Raw genomic sequence first — 20,214 nt, 5'->3', positions numbered from 1 at the left:
TCTCTGTGCATCAATTTTCCCCAGGGCTTTTCCATTTACCGTATAGTTCGTTCTTGAATTGGATCTTCCAAAATGCATCACCTCGCATTTGCCTGGATTGAACTCCATCTGCCATTTCTCCGCCCAACTCTCCAATCTATCTATATTTGCTGCATTCTCTGATAGTCCCCTTCACTATCTGCTACTCCACCAATCTTAGTGTCATCTGCAAATTTGCTAATCAGACCATCTATACCTTCCTCCAGATCATTTATGTATATCACAAACAACAGTGGTCCCAACACGGATCCCTGTGGAACACCACTGGTCACAGTTCTCCATATTGAGAAACTCCCTTCCACTACAACTCTCTGTCTCCTGTTGCCCAGCCAGTTCTCTATCCATCGAGCTAGTACACCCTGGACCCCATGCGACTTCACTTCTCCATCAGCCTACAATGGGGAACCTTATCAAACGCCTTACTGAAGTCCATGTATATGACATCCACAGCCCTTCCCTCATCTATCAACTTTGTCACTTCCTCAAAGAATTCTATCAAGTTGGTAAGACATGACCTTCCCGCACAAAGCCATGCTGCCTATCACTAATAAGCCCATTTTCTTCCAAATGTAAATAGATCCTATCCCTCAGTATCTTCTCCAGCAGCTTCTCCACCACTGACGTCACGCTCATCGGTCTATAATTACCTGGATTATCTTTGCTACCTTTCTTAAACAAGGGGACAACATTAGCAATTCTCCAGTCCTCCAGGACCTCAGCCGTGCTCAAGGATGCTGCAAAGATATCTGTTAAGGCCCCAGCTATTTCCTCTCTTGCTTCCCTCAGTAACCTGGGATAGATTCCATCCGGACCTGGGGACTTGTCCACCCTAATGCCTTTTAGAATATCCAACACTTCCCACCTCCTTATGCCAACTTGACCTAGAGTAATCAAACATCTATCCCTAACCTCAACATCCATCATGTCCCTCTCCTCGGTGAATACCGACGCAAAGTACTCATTAATCCAGGTAAGGATAGACTGGTGAGCCTCACGTCAGTGGTGGGGAAGCTGCTGGAGAAGATACTGAGGGATAGGATCTATTTACATTTGGAAGAAAATGGGCTTATTCCTTTACCGTGACTGGGTCAAAATCCTGGGACTCCGTTGTTAACAGCATTATAGGTGTGCCTACACCGGATGGATAAAAGCAATTAAGGAAGACAGCTCACTACAATCTTGTAAGGGCAATTAGGGATGGACAATAAATGCTGGCCTTGGCAGTGATGCTCACATCCCATAGAAGAATAGAAAGAACAGCAAGGGGAGAAAGTAGGAGGAATTTGGAAGTGCACTCTTAATTGCTTTCTTCCTTTATCTCTGGCTGGGGTCAGATGTATTGTGTAAAACTTCCCAGTTATGCTATTCAAAATTCCCCTTTCGTATTCATAATATCAAAACAATAAAAATCCATGATGCATAGTTCCAACCCAGAAATTAAATAAAAGCTGACGCTAACACTAATAGGCTGGTAACTCAGGAACGGTCAAGTACAGCACTATGACAGATAGTTAAATAGTTTTATAACAGAAATTGCAGATATATTAACCATTCCGTAATTTGTTTGAAGGTGTAAAAAAATACAGAATGCCTGTTAAGGAAATAACAAGTATTAATAACATTAAACTACTTTGTATGGTAAATTTTAATTCCCAGTATTTCAGAATCTGCAACGAAGTAGGGTTTTCCATTTTTCCAGTCTAAAAACCACAGTTTGCTTATTAATGTTCAAAATGACTTTATCTTTGCTGTTTGGAAATTAATTATTTTTCTTGATATTTTAGAACTTCTTTCTACTTGCTGTAGATAAAAATACATTGCTAAGTTAAAAACATTTAGATTGTTCTTGTAAAAACATACATAACACTATGAAGGATCTTGGCTGATCATGGAATTATTTCAATCAGGCTGGAGAAAACTAAATTAGGTGAATTTCTAAGACAAATGATGAGAACCATTTTACTTTTTATGCCAAAAATTAGGAATTCTGGTTATTTTCAAATTCTTTTATACTTCAAATCGATGTATTTCAAATTTTGGAAAATTTTAAAAAGTCATCATTCATTAAACCAATAAAGTCATCAGTTCCACAAAAGGTACTTGGACAATGCCTTTTCTCCATACTGTTAAAGGAGACATCATCATCACCTCCAACCTTTCCAGTCCCTATGTGTAATTTTCTCCTTTTCTCTGTTCACACAGATTAATCTCTCCTAAATTTGAGCTGGAATACATCTTCTCTCTCGCTGCTCAACTCTTATTGAGCATTTCTTTTTCCTGAAAATCCATTACAGGTTGTCATTCTTCTTCCAGACTCTGTAGCCTCACAACTTCAAATTAGCATGCTTTTCTCCCTCACAACTCCCAATGTTTTAATCCTCTGCATTCAAGCTAGCAATCTTCTCACCTTGCATGAATGCTGCATTCCTCTCCCCTCCATAAACCACTTGTGAAGCACCATACATAGATATCTGTTTCTTCCCTTTCAGAGCTGCTCCTGTTTTCTTCAAATGTTCCACACCAAGCTGTCCTCCTCCATTCTGCCAATTTCTCCCATAATTGGTGCCTGTCCTTCCTAGCTTCACACTTCTTCACTGCTGCACTGTATGCCAACGTACCTCCCAGTGCCCTATCAGAACTGCTCTTGCCCCTTGAAAGAACTAAGATCACTGAGCCCTGTGAGCAGGAACTTCTCTTCTTAGAAGAAATACCATCCACAGTAGCTGGAATAATTTCAAATAGCACTCACTTGTATAGAAGCAGTGTAAAAGGGAGAAGAGGGTTGGTGGAGATAGCTATCAGTTGATGTAGACACGTGAACTAGACTCCAGATAATTGAAGGATATATTGTCAAAAGAGGGGCCATTTGAATTCAAAATTACTTGCCAAGTCATGTCAGAAGCCCAAAACAACATCTTGATAATATTTGGATGCAAGAGCTAGGCTGTGGAATACAATTTCCTGCTCACTTAGCTGTCACTAACATGTATTACAATACAGAATTATTTGAAACCTCAGTCCAGCAGTGCCCACAGGACAGAAATGAATTAAACAAAAGTTCAGTTTAAGTGAATACACTTTATATTTTTCAGACAGGTCCCTTTATCTTTTCTATTCCCTGGCTGAATTCACCAATCAAATGCTTTGCCCAAGGCAAGACACACATTTCCTACTTCTTTTGTCAAAGGGAAGTGCAAGTTTTTTGTTAAAATACCTTTTACAGAGACCACATTAATCAGTCAAAACAAATATTACATACATTTTTACCATTTTCTTCCTGGTTGCAGTCCTTTGTTATTGCACAGAAAAAGGAACTGAATTGCTCTAGAACTAGCTCTACAAAATGGACCTGCAATGTGAGTTACTCATTTATAATAGTAGCCCACAGGATGTAGGAATGGATAAAGACGTAATGGATAAAGAAGAATAAATAATGAATTCTGAAAATGATTGTGCTTAAAGTGCTTAAATGGATTGATAAGGTTGCATCAGTGGCGTTGTTGGCTGGTTGGCAGAAAATAGAACATGCACATATGGTCTTTTACAGATTGGCAGCACGTGAGAAATGACATCCTATAGGGGTGTTTGCTGAAACCTCAACATTTTGCAATTTATGCCCAATGTACTAGTTGAGGATATTAAAGGCATGGGTAGCTAAATTTGCAGATGTTACAAATATAGGTAGGAAAGCATCCTATGAAGAAAGCACAATGATGCAAATGTGGGCAAAAATCTGGTAAATGAAAAATCATGTGAAATTATTCACTTTGGCAGGAAAAAAAAGAAATGCAGAGTACTACTTCAATGGCTAATGACTGCTGAGGCGCAAAGGAATCTAGCAGGACTTTCAAAATGTTAGTATGCAGGTACAGCACAGAATCAAGAAAGCTAATGGGGTGCTAGCCCTTACAATGAGAGGAATCATACATAAAAGTAAGATTGTTATACGTCAGCTATGCAGGGTATTGCAGAGACCACACTTCAAACACTGTGTTTTGGTTGCCTTATTTCAAGATGGATGCAAATGTCCTGAACGGGGCTAAAGAGATTTACTAGATTGATACTAGATAGCTCTCCTAATTCTGGCACTAGCCACCAGATGTTACTAAGGAGGACTTTCAGGGTTCGTCAGGACTACGTGTTGTCATTTTTCTGCTGCCTTCATCGATGATAGATGGTCTGTCCAGTTTCATTTCTTTGTTGAGATTTCTAGTGATTGATACAACTGAGTGGCTTTATAGGCCATTTCAGAGGGTAGTTGTGAGTCAAATACATTGCTGTGGATCAGGTGTCACATGTAGACCAGACCAAGTGAGGATGATAGATTTTCTTCCCCAAGGGGCATTAGTGAAGCTGAACTATAACCAAAGCATGAGGACAACCCCCTCCGTTGACACAATGTTAGTCATTGATTATGGCAACTATTATAGATAAAGAAAATTACTCATATTGAATAATTGGACAACAATTTCATAATCTTAACTATTTCTTAAGTTCCAAGTTCCTACAGATGACGTACTACTTTAGAGAAAATTAAGAGACAGGAGTAGGAATACACCTTGCAATCTCACATCACCTTGTATTGTATCATCTGCACGAACTAGTAATTCCATCCATTGTAACCATGAGCGGTTAAATTGGTAACATGAAGACTGAGTGACTGATGTTCTAAATATCCATGAAGCTGGCTTAAAGAGCTGCTTTCAAGGACAATGGTTCCCTGGCAAGACTTTTTCAATTTCCTAATCTTATTAATGGCACTGGGGAACGATGCCAAGCTCAGAAAAACAGCTTAGCAGAAAGGTTAGACTTAGGATCCCTACAGTGTGTAAACAGGCCCTTCGGCCAAACAAGTCCACACCAACTCACAGAGCATCCCACCCAGACCATCCCCCTATAACCCACCTTATCTACACATCCCTGAACACTATGGGCAATTTAGCATATCCAATTCACCTAGCCTGCACATCTTTGGACTGTGGGAGGAAACTGGAGCACCCAGAGGAAACTCTCGCAGACACTGGGAGAATGTGCAAACTCCATACTGACAGTCGCCCGAGAGTGGAACCGGACCCGGGCCTCTGGTGCTGTGAGGCAGCAGCGCTAACCACTGAGCCACTGTGCCGCCCTACACAGACTGCTGTGTGGCTTTCAGTGACCAATTAAGAAATGGTGCTGGGTCAGTCTCTAACCTGTCCCCTCAGCCAGAAAAACTGCACAGCATGGCCAGTTAGTAGTGAAATTAGTAAAAACCAAATGATGAAAAATCATTTCAGAAATAGTAGGAACTGCAGATCAGATTATTTAGGGAGGGGAGTGAAATACTTTATAGCAATAAAGGTCTTAAGTCTATAAATAGCTATGAAAGTGAATGTACTTTCAGCTGCTTGAAGTTGTGTGAACAGATATTTTGCATTGCCTTCTTTTATGAAAATCTTCATTTAAAAAAAGAAGTCATGATGTAATTTTCAAAACAGAATTGGCATGTAGAAATTGAGTCCTGAAGCACCTTTTGTCTATATCTGTGAATAATTTTACTGGGCATTAAAAAACCGTTGAAAAGAACATTTGCAACAATTAGTTTCTTGGATTTCATCATAATCGCTGAATGATTAGACAACTCTGAGAATAGAGCAGTTGTAACAATGTTATAACTAGAATACCCACTCGTACATCAAGAATTAAGAACAGAAGTAATCCATTTAGCCCTTCGACCCTGCTTTGCCACTCAATTAGGTCATGTCTGATTTGTGTTCCAAGTTCCATATTTCCACCAATCCCTGATAACCTTAGATTCTCCTGTCTGTCAAGAATCTATCTTCACCTTATAAACATTTAAAGATCTCACTTCCACTGCCTTCTGAAGCAGTGTTCCAAAGTTGCATAAACGTTTGACAGAAAAATACTCACTTCATCTCTGTGCTAAAATGATGACTCTAATTTTAAAACAGCACTAGTCAAACAACTGTCTGACACAATCATACTTACAGAATCATACCTTAATGATAATGTCCCAGACACCACAATCAGCAGAGGTGGCGACATGGTGGTATACAGTCTGGAGGGAGTTACCCTGGGAGTCTTCAACATTGGCTCTGGACCCCATGAAGTCTTGTAGCTTCAGGTTAAACATGGGCAAGGAAACCTCCTGCTGATTACCATGTGCCATTCTTCCTCAGCTGATTAATCAGTATTCCTGCATGTTGAACAAGTACTGAGAGTAACCAGGACATAAAATGTATTCTAGATGGCGGATTTCAATGTCCACTACCAAGAGTCACTTGGCAACAGCATTACTGATTGATTTGGTTAGGTTCTAAAGGACACAGCTGCTCAACTACGTCAGGAGCATGTGATGAGGGATCTAACAAGAAGGAAAAACATACTTGGACAAATCCTTATCAATCTGTCGGCTGCAGATGCATCCATCCATGATAGTACTGATAAGAGTGACCACCATACAGTCTTTGTGAGAAAAAATCCTGCCTTCACACTAAGAATATCCTCCATCACATTCAGAATGCCCCTGATCATGTTGTGTGGCACTATAACCATGCTAAACAGGACAGACTTCAGACAGATCTAGCAACTCAAGATGGGGCATCCACGGGGCACTGTGGGCTATCAACAGGATCAGAATTGTACTCCAGCACTATCTCCAACCTCATGGCTGGCATCACCCACTCAACCATTACCATCAAGTCAGGGGATCAGCCTGGTTCAATGGAGAGTGCAGGAGTAAATGCCAGGAGCAGCTCCAGGCACACATAAAAATGAGGCATCAACCTGGTGAAGCTACCAAACGGACTACATGCATGCCAAGGATAATAAGGAGCAAGTGACAGGCAGAGCTACGTGACTCCACAACCAAGGCATCAGACTAAGCTCTGCAGTCCTGCCACATCCAGTCGTGAAAGATGGTGGATAATTAAAGCACTCACTGGATGAGGTGCCTCCAAAACATCAGTGCAAAAGTTAAGGCTAAAATGCTGGCAGAAGTGCCAATTGGATGATCCTTCATCTCCACTCCTTTCAGTGGTCGCCAACATCACAGATATTCATAATCCCCAATTGCAGATACCACTCTTCAGTTAATTCGATTCTCATCACACAACATCAAGAAACAGTTGGAGGCACTGGATACTACAAAGTCAATGAACCCTGACAATATTCCAGCAATAGTACTGAAGACTTATGCGCCAGAACTTGCTGATCCCCTAGCCAAGCTCTTCCACTACAGTTACAACACTGGATCTACCCAACAATATAGAAATTGCCCGAGTATATCTTGTACACAAAAAAAGAACAAATCCAACCCTACCGATTACCACCCCATCAGTCTACTTTCAATCATCAGTAAAGTGATGGAAGGTGTCACCAACAGTGCTATCAAGCAACATCTTCTCAGCTATAATGTGCTGAGTGATGTCTTGTTTGGGTTACAACAGGGTCACTCAGATCCTGACCTCATTATAGCGTTCGTTCAAACATGAACCAAACAGCTGAATTTCCAAGGTTAGACCAACAGCCTTTCACATCAAGGCTGCATGCTACCAAGTATGTCATCAAAGAGCTCTAGCAAAACTGGAATTATTGGGTATCAGGGGACAACATCAGTCATCTCAACTCCAGGACATCTCTGCAGGAGATCCTCAAGGTAGTGTCCTAGGCCCAATTATTCAGCTGCTCATTCCCTCCATCATAAGGTCAGAAGTCCAGATTTTTACCAATGATTGAATAATGTTCAGCACCATTCACGATTCCTCAGATACTGAAACCATCCATGCTTAAATGCAGCAAGATCTGGTACAACATCCAGGCTTGGGTTGACAAGTGGCAAGTAACAAAAACAGAAGCTGCTGGAAAAGCTCAGCAGGTCTGGCAGCATCTATGAATAAAAAATCAGAGTTAAAGCTTCGGGTCCAGTGACCCTTCCTCAGAATGGCAAGTAACATTCGGGCTACACAAATGCCAGGCAATGACCGTCTCTGATAAGAGACAATCTAACCACAATGCTTTTATATTCAATGGTGTTACCATCACTGAGACCCTCAATATCAACATCCTGGAGGTTACCATTGACTAGAACTTGACTCACCACATAAACACAGTGGCTACAAGAACAAGTCACAGGCTAGGAATACTGTGGTGAGTAACTTACCTCATGACTCCCCAAAGCCTGTCCACCATCAACACAGCACAAGCCAGGACTGTGATGGAGCATTTCCTACATATCTAGATGAGTGGCAGCTCCAACAACATTCAAGAAGCTTGGCATCATCCAGGTGAGAGCAGTCCACTTGATTGACACTATATCCACAAGCATTCATTCCCTCCACCACCGATGATCAGTAATAGCAGTGCGTGCTATCTACAAGATGTACTACAGAAATTCACCAAATATCCTTAGACAGCATCTTCCAAACCCATGACCACTTCCATTGAGAAGAACAAGGGTAGCCGATACATGGGAACACCACCAACTGCAATCTCCCCTCCAAGCTACTCAACATCCAGACTTGGAAATATATCACCGGTCCTTCACTGGTATGGGGTCAAAACAGTGGAATCCCCTCCCTAAGAGCTTTGTGGATCAACCTACAGCACGTGGACTGTAACCATCACCTTCTCAAGGGTAATTAGGAATGGACAATAAATGCTGGCCAGCTAGCAATGCCCAGGTCACATTAGTGAATAAAAAAAAGAACATTTAAATAGGAATGGTCTGCCTGAGCACAGTGATATCTTGGGACAGATCCCTTTTCAGAAATTCTCACATCGAGATCAGATGTTCATCTCACAATGAAAAAACAGCTACCAAGGACCATTTTTATACACACAATCCATTCTTGAGCACCAGAATGTAAATGTTGAGCTGCTGTAATAAAGGCAAAGTCTTCATAGTCCTACTGCACCATAACGTTGCTCTCTCATTACAGAGAGATGACAGTAGTGGTTCAACCCAAGGGTCACCACGCCACAGGTTAGGGGAGAGTTATTCGTGGTAACCTCAGCTGGTGCAGGAATTTAACCCATACTGTTGGCTTCAGTCTGCATCACAATCTACCTGTCCAGAAAACTGAGCTAACCAACACCCCCAAAAACGCCCCCTTTTTCTCTTACTGACGGAAAGAAGTCTGTCAGTGTTACAGTCTTTTTTTGTATTTTAAAACAGGCAGGAGAAATGGCCAATGCATCATGTGACCTGAATAACCTGCTTAGTCACCCTGCAATAAAGGCATTGCAGAAATTTAAATAGTGATCTGTATTCCTTCTCCCACCTACAGCAGTGGCCCTTAAATTTCTATGTCTTTGACCTTGAAGGAAGGTCATCAAAGTCAATGGAGTTGATTTATGTTTGTTACCATTCATTGAATTCCACTGGTTGGGGACAGTGATGCAGTTAATAACACACAGAATTTGAAAATTTAGTTAACACTGAACTCTTTCATGAGATCACTGATCCTCTGATGGCACTGCCTCCTGGGGGTTTTGACTCCTGGACTTGAGTTCCATAAACATTCGCTCCCACTTCCTTTTGTTCATGTGTCTGGAAGGCCACCTTCTCTTCACTAAGGACCAGATTTCTCCTTACCCCTGCTCTGTCAACATCTTGAGTGCTTAAAAACCTTGCAAACCTCTTGGCTCCCACCACTGTTTCTTATATTGAGTTTTACTTCTGCTGGATTCTCAGCACTTGCTCCTACTACATTGAACTTCTCCTTTAAGCAATACAGGCTAGCTTTAAATGGTATTAGGTGGTTACATTTTCTGACCCCTATTGATGCATGCAGCCAATGAAAGACTGCATGGATTAGGCATGGTAAATGTGGTGTTAAGGTGATATTTTGAGAAGGGATTCTGGTTGGGATGCCCTTCAGAGAGTTGGTGCAGACTCAACCGGCAGAATGGCATCTATCTACACTGTAGGGATCCTACAATTCTGTGATATTTAGTCCACAGTGTTGAAAGAAACTAGTGAAGTTATTTACAAAGTAGTGACAAATATAGTTAGACAAATGTGAGGGAGTAAAATCTGCTGTGGGATTTATTAATAGATTAGAAATAGATTAAGTCTACATTTGAAAACTTCACTAAACAGATACTGTTATCTCATTTATTAAAAAATAATAGTTTACAGAATAATTTTTAAATAATAGGTTATCAATGGTAAACCTTAGAATTTGTCTGTAAAAACATCTAGCAGACAGCAGTCAAAGCAATACAAGTGACAATGCAACCTGACTGTCATATACCCAAGATAACAAAAACCTGAGGCGTTACTAAAAATAAATTGGAAGATTGCTAAGTAAGCATAAAGTGTGATTTCAATGATTAGGAGTGAGAGAGATTGTTGGAGTGTGGTTGGGAAGGACACAGTTATGGAGTGAGTCTCCTCAGAGCTCAGTATTTGTTCAGCTGTGGTTCCCGACATATATCCTCATTGATTGGATTCTGAAACTCAATGATTCTTGGTTAGATTACACCAGTGTTTCTCAACCAGTGGTATATGTTCTATTGACGAGTCATGATAGTCATCTAGATGGGACCCCAAGAACTGATATGCTTGCCAATAAAATGCAACTACAGACTTCACAGTAATGACCGAATCATTGTCTGACTTTGTTTTTCTATACAGTTTAGCAATAAAATGTATTCTCAAAAAGATCACTGCAATTCATGATGCCCTTAAATATTTCCATTAATGGTTAATAGAATAATAAAATGCATGTAAATGTAAAAATACATCCCTTGGAAAAAGTGTTTTATCAAATCAGCGTGAGACCAAGATTTTTTGACAAAATCATTTATGGTACCACACCAGGAGAATCAAATGAGGCAGCCACAAACCATGGAATGAGTTAAATGAAATATGAGTGAGTTGAATAATGGCAGTTAAAATTTGAAGCAGTCAAGCACATAGAAAAGAAAACAAGCAACAGAATTAATGCGAAGGAGACCAGAACTGTCATTTGACCTAATGCTTAATAAGCCCAATGGGGTATTAATTAACACAATCAATTTAACGCCGGTTGTATGACTGACAGCAGCATACAAGCCAGAAGGAGATGTGATCAAGCTGCACAGTACTCTTCTTGTACTATACCTTAAGTACTATGTTCAGCTCTGGATGCAGAGAAACAGGGAAGACATTCATAAAGCTGTCAAAGGGCTGATCTTTGGTGTTAGAGATCATATTTCATTTAACTCATTCCATGGTTTGTGGCTGCCTCATTTGATTCTCCTGGTGTGGTACCATAAATGATTTTGTCAAAAAATCTTGGTCTCACCCTGATTTGATAAAACACTTTTTCCAAGGGATGTATTTTTACATTTACATGCATTTTATTATTCTATTAACCATTATGGGGAAAGGCAGGATAAATTTGGACTTTTCAACTTAGAAATGATCTTATAGTGGCACCTCATAATGGTAAGTGAAATGGACCAGGACAATTTGGAATGTTACTTTAAATTGAGTAAAAGAGTTTAGGGTGAGGGAAAACAAATTGAAGCGAGTGAAAGGTAAATTTAGGATTGATATCAGGTGGTTCTAAACAGAGAGACTGATCAACAGAAGGAATTAGATGCAACAGACCAATGTGGGCAGCACAAGATTGTTTTGGATTGCTGCATGAGGTTAGACAAATGACCTTATCCATCCGTAAGCATCTTGTGGATAATGGGTCATGTAAAATGGTACATGTAAAGTATTTCACAAGCAGCATACTTACAAGTCGAGATTTGACCCGTTTTGGTAGCTCTTCATCTAGTGTATAAACATCATCACGTTTTACTACAAGTTGGGAACCATCTTCAAACTCAACCTAAAAATTAATTTTCAGAATCAATATTACATTAATGAAGTCAACAGAATGTACAAATATTACAATAGTTACTAAACATATAAAGGTACTAATTACCATAATAATCATGGATGTAGATTGGGAGAATGAGATTGGCAATAGTAGCTTAGAAAATGAGTTCATAGCATCTTCTAATTTATTTCTTAGAGCTAAACAGGGCGCAAGTTATCCTAGACTTAGTACTGTGCCATGAAACAGGATCAACCAATACCCTCAGGGTAAAGGACACAGGCCACAGTGATCAGAACATGATAAAAGTCTCATTTTCATTTTGACAAGGAGAAGCATAGGTCCATGACTAGTATTTTAAACCAAAATAAAGGTAACTATGAAGGTATGAATATAGAGCTAGCTAAGGTGCACTAGGAAACCAGGCTAAAATGTAGGTCAGTAAAGTTACAATGGCAAATGTTTAAGGGGATGTTTAATAACTCAGCAAAGATTTATTCCAGTGAGAAAGAAAAGATTTGTCATCTGTGGCTAAACAAGGAAGTTAAGGATAGTTTTAAATTGAAAAAGACACCATAAATCTGCAAAGACTAGTAGTAGGTCAGAGGGCTGAACAGACTTTAAGAGCCTGCAAATAATTACTAAAAACATGATAAAGAGGCAGAAGATAAAGTACGATGAGAAGCTATACAGTAAAATAAAGACAGATAGTAATAGTTTCTACACGTATTTGAATAGGAAAAATGTAACAAATAAATGATAAAGACTTTAAACAGATACTTTGTGTCTTTCTTCATGGTGGGAGACTTAAAAAAAAAATTCCCAAAGATAATTGAAAATCAACAAGTGATAGGGAGGGAAAATTTTAAACAATCACCAGTGAACATACTGGGAAAGCCTTTGAATTTAAGAGTGTTAAGTCTCCAGGACGCAGTGGCCTGTACCCTTGGATCTTAAAAGAAGTGGCATCACAGATAGTAGATGCATTGGTTATAATCTCCCAAAATTCATTAGAATCTTCAAGCATTGCATCAGATTGGAAGATCTGATCACCTTTTTTACAAGAAAGGAGTCTGGCTAAAAAAAAAGGGGAATTATAGGTCTTTCAGCCTAGCATTTGTCATAGGGAAAATCCTAGATCCATTATTTCCATTATTAAGGAGGACATCACAATTTGATCAGGTAAAGACAACAAGGCTATGTAAAAAGAAAATAGCATTTAACTAAAATATCGGACTTTTTCTTTGACAAAGCAACATTATTGGAGGAGAGAAGAGAACCACTAGATGTGGCGTACTTGGATTTCTAAAAGATGTTTGAGAAAGTATCACATGAAATGGGAAGGGTACAAATGATCATATATAAAGGATTGCTTTGCTCACAGAAAGCAGGGATAGATGGGCCATTTTCAGGTCGACGAGCTGTAACTAGTGGAATGTACAGGGGTCAATGCTGTGTCCTCATCAATATACAATTTATATCAATGATTTTCACGAGAGGACTGATTTCATGGTAGCTAAATTTCCTAATGACACCAAGACAACAGAAATGTAAGTTTCAAGGGGAGGTACAGAGTCTGCAAAGGGATGTAGATAGGTTAAGTGAGTGGACAAATATTTGGTGATAGGAGTGTAACATGGGTAAACATGAACTTATCTCTATCAGCAGGAAGAATAGAAAAGGAATGTAGTATTTAAATAGAAGGTGATTGTAGGATAGGTACAGAGAAATCTGGGTCCCAGTACATGATCCACAAGGTTAATACACAGGTACAGCAAGCGATCAGGAAAGCAACTAAAATTTTATTGTTTTTTTGCAAGGGGAATATAAAATTAGGGAAGTTTTACTGCTGTTGTATAGGATGTTGGTGAGATCACATTTGGAACACTGCACAATTGTAGTCATCTTAATTGAAATTATATCATTTCTTTAGAAACAGTTCAGAGTAGGTTCACTTGATTCTTAGGATAGAATGGGAAAACAGGTTAGGCCTATGTCTATTGAAGGTTTGAAAAATGAGAGTTGATCTTAGTGAAACATGCAAAATCCTGAGGGGCTGGACACCTGGAGAATGTTCTTATTATGGAGTAGACTGAAACTAGAAGACAGTTAAAGAATAAGAGGTCTCCCTTTTAAAACAGATGATGAGAATTCTTTTCTCTGGGAGGGTCGTTAGCACGTTGAATTCTCTCTCTCAGAAGGGAGCAGAAGCTGGATCTTTAAGTTGACTCAAGGCTGAGTTAGAGAGTCAAAGGTTAACTGGGCCAGACAAGAAAGTGCAGCTCAGACCACAACTTGTGTTTTGTATTCCCCTCTCGGCAAATTCAGAAACTACTCCAATTTGTGACATGTTGTGTAAAAAATGGGGCAATGCAATGCAAAAGGCTGCAGTTTCCTTTAAAGTCATAGTTTTACTTCAATTATTTTAGTTTTTAATAAAACAAAATAGCGCCACATGGCCATTCTCCTTTTTAAACACTGTGCTATCTTTCTTAAATTGTGAAAACACAACATCTTAACTAAATGAAATAAGTCAGATGAAACAAACCTTACATGAATTTCTCAAACATTTGTTGGTAAAACTGTTTGTCTCTTACAAGCTAAGTTACAGGAGCTATTGCTTTGAAACAAAAAGACAAATACATTATTTTAAAAATTTAGAAGAGTTCAGCCAAAGATTTCTCACTATCCTGCTCATTATGTATTTGAAATAAAAATCGAATATACTGGAAAACATTGAGCAAATCTGTGAACATCTGTAAAATCCTTTGTCAAAACTGACCGTTTTCTAGTATATGCCAGTTTTATTTCAGATTTTCATCCATGATATTTTTGTTTCCTGTTTTTTAATTCATTCACAGCATGTAGGTATAATTGGCTAGGCTAATACCTGCTGTCCATCCCTAACTGCTGAGAGGGCAGTTAAGAGTCAGTTGGGCTCACATGTAGGCCAGACCAAGTATGATGGCTGGTACCTTCCCTAAAGGACATTAGTGAACCTTTTAACAATTGTCAATGCTTTAATCGTCACCTTAATTCCAGATTTTTTACTGAATTCAAATTTCACCATTTGCTGTGGTGGGATTTGAATCCAGGTCCCCCAAACATTACCTGAGCCTCTCGATAATTAATCTAGTAATAATACCACTAGGCCATCATCTCCCTCATGAGCACATATACTTGAATTCTGGGTTCACTTACTGTGATTAGGTGATCAAGAAAAGACAAATGCTTCTATCCAGTAAATCTTATTTTCTGCAAGCAGATGATAAACTTCATGAAAGAGTCCTCTTAAGCAGCACATGTTTATACTTTCCTTATTATTTACACACCATATGGAAGTGTTATAGGCAGATATGGAGATTGTTTTACTGAAAAATTAGAACTGTTTCAGAAACTGAACCTTATGCATATTTTTGCAAATTGATTCCTAAATCTACTTAAATCTCTAAAAGCATTGCCCTTCTCCAACATTTTATTATGTTCTGGATTTATATTTTACATTCATTTTGCGGAATTGCACACCTCCATGCGATCAAGTTTCAGATTACAACATTCAGAAATGTAGTTAAAAAAATATAGTGGGCTTCATGATGATGAAATGAGCAGACATGAGGAAATCTGCAGAAATTTGTTGCTGATTGCCGCTGGTGGAACTAAAGGATGGGGGATGCACAGAAGCCTAGTGTCTGAGGAATTAACATTTTGTGAGAGTGGTGAAAAAGGGTACATAGCTACAGAAAGTTGAATTCCAGATGGGATTTACAGATAAGAAAGAAAATGTTCTATTGGAGACCACGGGGAATGTGGACCTAATGATGATCAGGGATGTCAGTTGTGATGGGTGAGGAGATTTTGGTGCATGGTGGAACACAGGCAACAATTTTGTACTATGTGAAGTTACTGAGCATGGAATACCAGTTCTGGTAGAATTGGAATAGTTATGTCTTGAAGTCACAAAGGTATGGAGGAAAGATTCAGCAGAAGGAAAAGAGAAGAATCAATAGCTGATTCAATGAATGAAATCTTTCATAAGATGCAAATATATAAAAAATACATAAAATATGCTTAAAATGCAATTTTATTTGAACTCTTTTGTTGTTGCTAACATTGATATTAAGCATAATCTGATGTTACAATAGAAAAATTGGATTTATTTGATAGGCAAAATGATGCATTGTTATGCATACGAACTATTAACTGGACCAGTTAGACACACATTTTCAGTAAAAACGTTTTTTTCAAAATCTGGGGAAACGTTCAAGAAATTGTTTCAGACTCAAGGTTGTGCAAAAGATGTATGACTTAAGTACAGAACACATCATTTGCGACAGCTGCACTAACATGAATAAGGGATCCTTTGTTTACATTTATAAAATATCAACTACCAAGCAAGTTGAGACATTAAGTGGACAAAACATTCAAATGTCTTACTATCCCACGTTAAAATGTCATTACTGGTTACTGTCATGCTTAGATATCAGGAACCTAAAATATTTCAGAAATGTCTATGATTCCAATAATATGAAATTATTTTTACAAGTTTAGCATGATTGCAAATATTAGCAGCATCACTAAGCTACTTGCATTGATTAGTGTCATTTAATTCAGCAACATTCTGCAGAGTTCTAGTATATTTTATAAAACTGATCATCTAAACCAATAAACATAAAGTAATAATGATTAAAAAATTAAATACGAGCTGGAATAGCATAATTCCGTAATTTGTGATTAACAATTCTTAGTTATACACACTCACCAACATCAATGGAAACTCAACTTGGCATACTGCGAGCAAAATTACTATGTATCATTTTGCATAGAATAAAGACAATTTTTACTGCCTCATTATGAAACAAAAGGATCAACTAGTTTCATGATATTAAAACATATCAGGAAAATGTTCTCTTCCTTTGTTTAAACAAACTTACTCAAATGAGTGTCCTGGCCTTTTACTTGTGATTTCATTTTACATATTTATTAGTATGCCACAGAATGTTTTTGCAGGATATAAGCAGGATTCCCCACATATCAATAATATTATGTTAACTTAATTGACTTAATTTTACTTGTGAAATAAATTATTGAATGGGATTTTGCATAACTATCAAGTGCAAAATTAAACAAAAAAAAAGCCAAAGAACGGCAGATACTGGAAATCAGAAACAAAAACAGAAATTGCTGAAAAATCTCAACAGGTCCTGCATCACTTCCAGAGGGGTAGGCAGAGTTAACGTTTCAGGTCCAGTGACCTTTTCTCAGTGCAAAATTAACTTGTAATTAACTATTCAGATTTGCTTGCAATTCCAATGCATCACTGCATTCTCCACCACGTATCACACAACAAAATAGGTGTGATTACAAAATAAATGCATGTTTCTGAACAACACTTTAAATAAAACCTGCAAGAGAAATTCCATGTACCTAGTTTAGAGATGGCAGTCCCTACGTTTAGTGTAACTTTGTGAACAGAGCACTTGCAATTTAAAAGAAATCAAAACTAATGTGAGTGCTGAGAGTTAATTGTAAACTAGCCTCATTAAATTATTCTCTCTTACACTTAGACCTTGTTATCACTTAATTTTAGCTTTTCTTTTGTTCTGGCCTGCTATCCATAATCTTCTTGCTTACTTAACCCTTTCATATCTCTCTTTCTGAGCTATATCTCAATTTGTCCACTCACCTCTGCCCTTCACCCACCTCCCCCAAGATTGTCTTCTGCATAAATACCACTTTTCCTATCCGACAGCAGTTCTGATGAAGAGTCACTGAACTCGAAACACGAACTCTGCTTTCTTCCCACAGATGCTGCCAGACCTGCTGAGTTTCGCCAGCAATTTGTCTTTCTCTCTTAAATTACATGTTTGACAAAATACTATATTCCTGTGAAATACAAAATGCGAAGCCATTCCAAAACCAATCTTTGTGAGATCTTTAATGCAAATTTCTGCAGCAATCATATGTCGATCAGATTAGATTTCTGAACTTTCAACGTGGTATTGAGCAGGTATTTTGTTTGGCATTCTTACGTATAATTTATGTCAACAAAGAGAGAGAGAGAATATTTCATGGCACTTATTAGAATACTACAAAGACAGAAACAACAAAGATTGAAATTGTAGGAACCTATTCTTGGTGTAAACTGAAGACATTGCATAATCTTTATAAACCTCTCACTGATTTTTTTCAGCAAAAGTTGTTGAAAGAAAGATTATTTTTACCAAAAAAAAATTAACAGGAAGGGAGAAAATCAGCAGCAAGCCAAAATGTGCAGTGTTACTTTCTTTAATTTAAGGAAGTGAGAGATTGTGGTGCAGTTATGATACTTTGGTATCTTTAAGGAAGACTGTTGCCTATTTCCAGCCACTTCTTATAGTAGCATAAGTTAGACCAGGAGGTCAGCAGCACAAGGGACTCAATCTCCACTTCCTCAACAGAAGAACCATAGCTCAGTGCACTCAAATGTACTGCCAGAAGCCTTTGCTAAAAGTAATGTTATAATGAATCTTGTACCCAAAGGCATTAAAAAAGGACATTTCTATAAATGCCAAGATTCATAAATTGCATAGTACTACAAACTTCTGGGAACAACTATACAGATTTCAATCTTTAACATATAATTAATGTAAGATTATGCACATCTTTGCAAACAATAAGAAACAAAGCTTTTAAAACTGACATTGTCATGTGATTCCTTTCCTTTCCCCCCGCCCCTCGATAGGCAATCATCTTCATTTAATGTATAGACACTATAAATAAATGAGGAAGAATATTTAACCAAACATGTAAAAATAACAGTGCAGACAGTTTACTACTGTCACATACTGTGCAATTAATTTGTAAAATGACACTGGTTATGGAACAATTAAAACAGGTTGCAACCAAATCTGATCTAAGGTTTCTACGCTATAAATCACATTCTGTCCTCAATTATGATGTGGAGGTGCCAGTGTTGGAATGGGGTGCACATGGTCAGAAATCACGTGACACCAGGTTAGTTTGAAAACACAAGCTTTCAGAGTCTTACTCCTTCTTCAGGTGTTGGTGAGAGAGGTAGTATCAGACACAGAATTTGTAAGTAAAAGATCAAAGGGTCATACCACTTATGAGGATATATTAAACAAACCTAGGATGCTGTTAAACCTTTAATCAGTTAGAAGGTTGTAATTGATTAATGTGTATGTGTAAATCCCCAAATTCCTTTGAAGTCACTGTCCTGAGAAAACTAAACGCGTTATCAGTGTAAGGAAGAGATGACATTCTAGGTCAGATAATGCACGTTAGGTGTGAGGCCTTGTTTAGAGTCTCAGAGATAGTAAGAACTGCTGATGCTGGAGTCAGAGATAACAGTGTGAAGCTGGAGGAACACAGCAGGCCAGGCAGCATCAGAGGAGCAGGAAGGTTGACATTTCAGGTCAGAACCCCAAGGATCTTTTTTAGAGTCTGTTTGTTTTTGGTTTGGAGTCAGATTGGTTTTATTTCTGAAGTAGGAATTTATAAAATGCAGCATTGACAGACTGTCTATATATTGTGCGCTTTTTGAACAAAATAGAATGTACCTGCAAATAAAAATTCATTCCACAGATTCACGTGTGCGCCCAGTACTTCCCGGGAGTGGGGAAACTACGCCACATTCAATGCAGACTTCAACACATTATCGATGACAATGAATGCCTCGCCAAGATATTTCCCACGCCTCCACTTATTGCCTTCAAACACCGCCAAACCTTAAACAGACCATTGTTCACAGCAAACTACCCAGCCTTCAGGACAACACCGACCACAACACTACACAACTCGGTCATAGTAACGTCTACAAGACATGTCCAATCTTCAACATGGATACTACCATCACGCGTAGGAACACCAACCAACACGTGCACGGCAGATACTCATGTGACTCGGCCAAGATTGTCTATCTCAAACGCTGCAGGCAAGGATGCGCTGAGGCATGGTATATTGGCAAAACCATGCAGACACAACAACAACAATCGCCAGCCAGGAATATTCCCTCCCAGAGGGGGAACACTTCAGCGGTCAAGGACACTTGGCCTTGGATCCTCGGGTAAACGTCCTTCAAGGCGGACTTTGGGTGACACAACAACACAGAGTCGCCGAGCAGAGGCTGATAGCCGCACTTGGTACCCATGAGGACGGCCTCAACCGGGATCTGGGGTTCATGTCGCACTACGGGTGGCCCCACCACATTATGCATTCTCTCTCTCTCACACACACACACACACACAAATTCACTCATATACACACACTGTCTCTCAAGCACATACACACACACAAACTCTCTCACACACACTCATACACAAACTCTCTCTCACACACTCATATACACACACATACACAA

The 20,214-nt window shown here is 38.8% G+C and overlaps 1 protein-coding gene across 1 annotated transcript in view; it reads right to left on the bottom strand.

Moving 5' to 3' along the window:
* LOC125481319 (lysine-specific demethylase 4C-like) overlaps positions 1 to 20,214 on the bottom strand; it is a 65,166-nt gene that overhangs the window by 5,159 nt on the left and 39,793 nt on the right. Inside the window, exon 5 of the mRNA XM_048592708.1 lies at positions 11,775 to 11,867. Coding sequence (XP_048448665.1) covers positions 11,775 to 11,867 — 93 coding nt within the window. The remainder of the gene's footprint in view (positions 1 to 11,774; positions 11,868 to 20,214) is intronic.

The sequence above is a fragment of the Rhincodon typus genome, chromosome 3 (assembly GCF_021869965.1).
Source record: "Rhincodon typus isolate 14 chromosome 3, sRhiTyp1.1, whole genome shotgun sequence".
Lineage (NCBI taxonomy): Eukaryota > Metazoa > Chordata > Chondrichthyes > Orectolobiformes > Rhincodontidae > Rhincodon > Rhincodon typus.
This window is presented reverse-complemented; position numbering and strand designations above follow the sequence as displayed.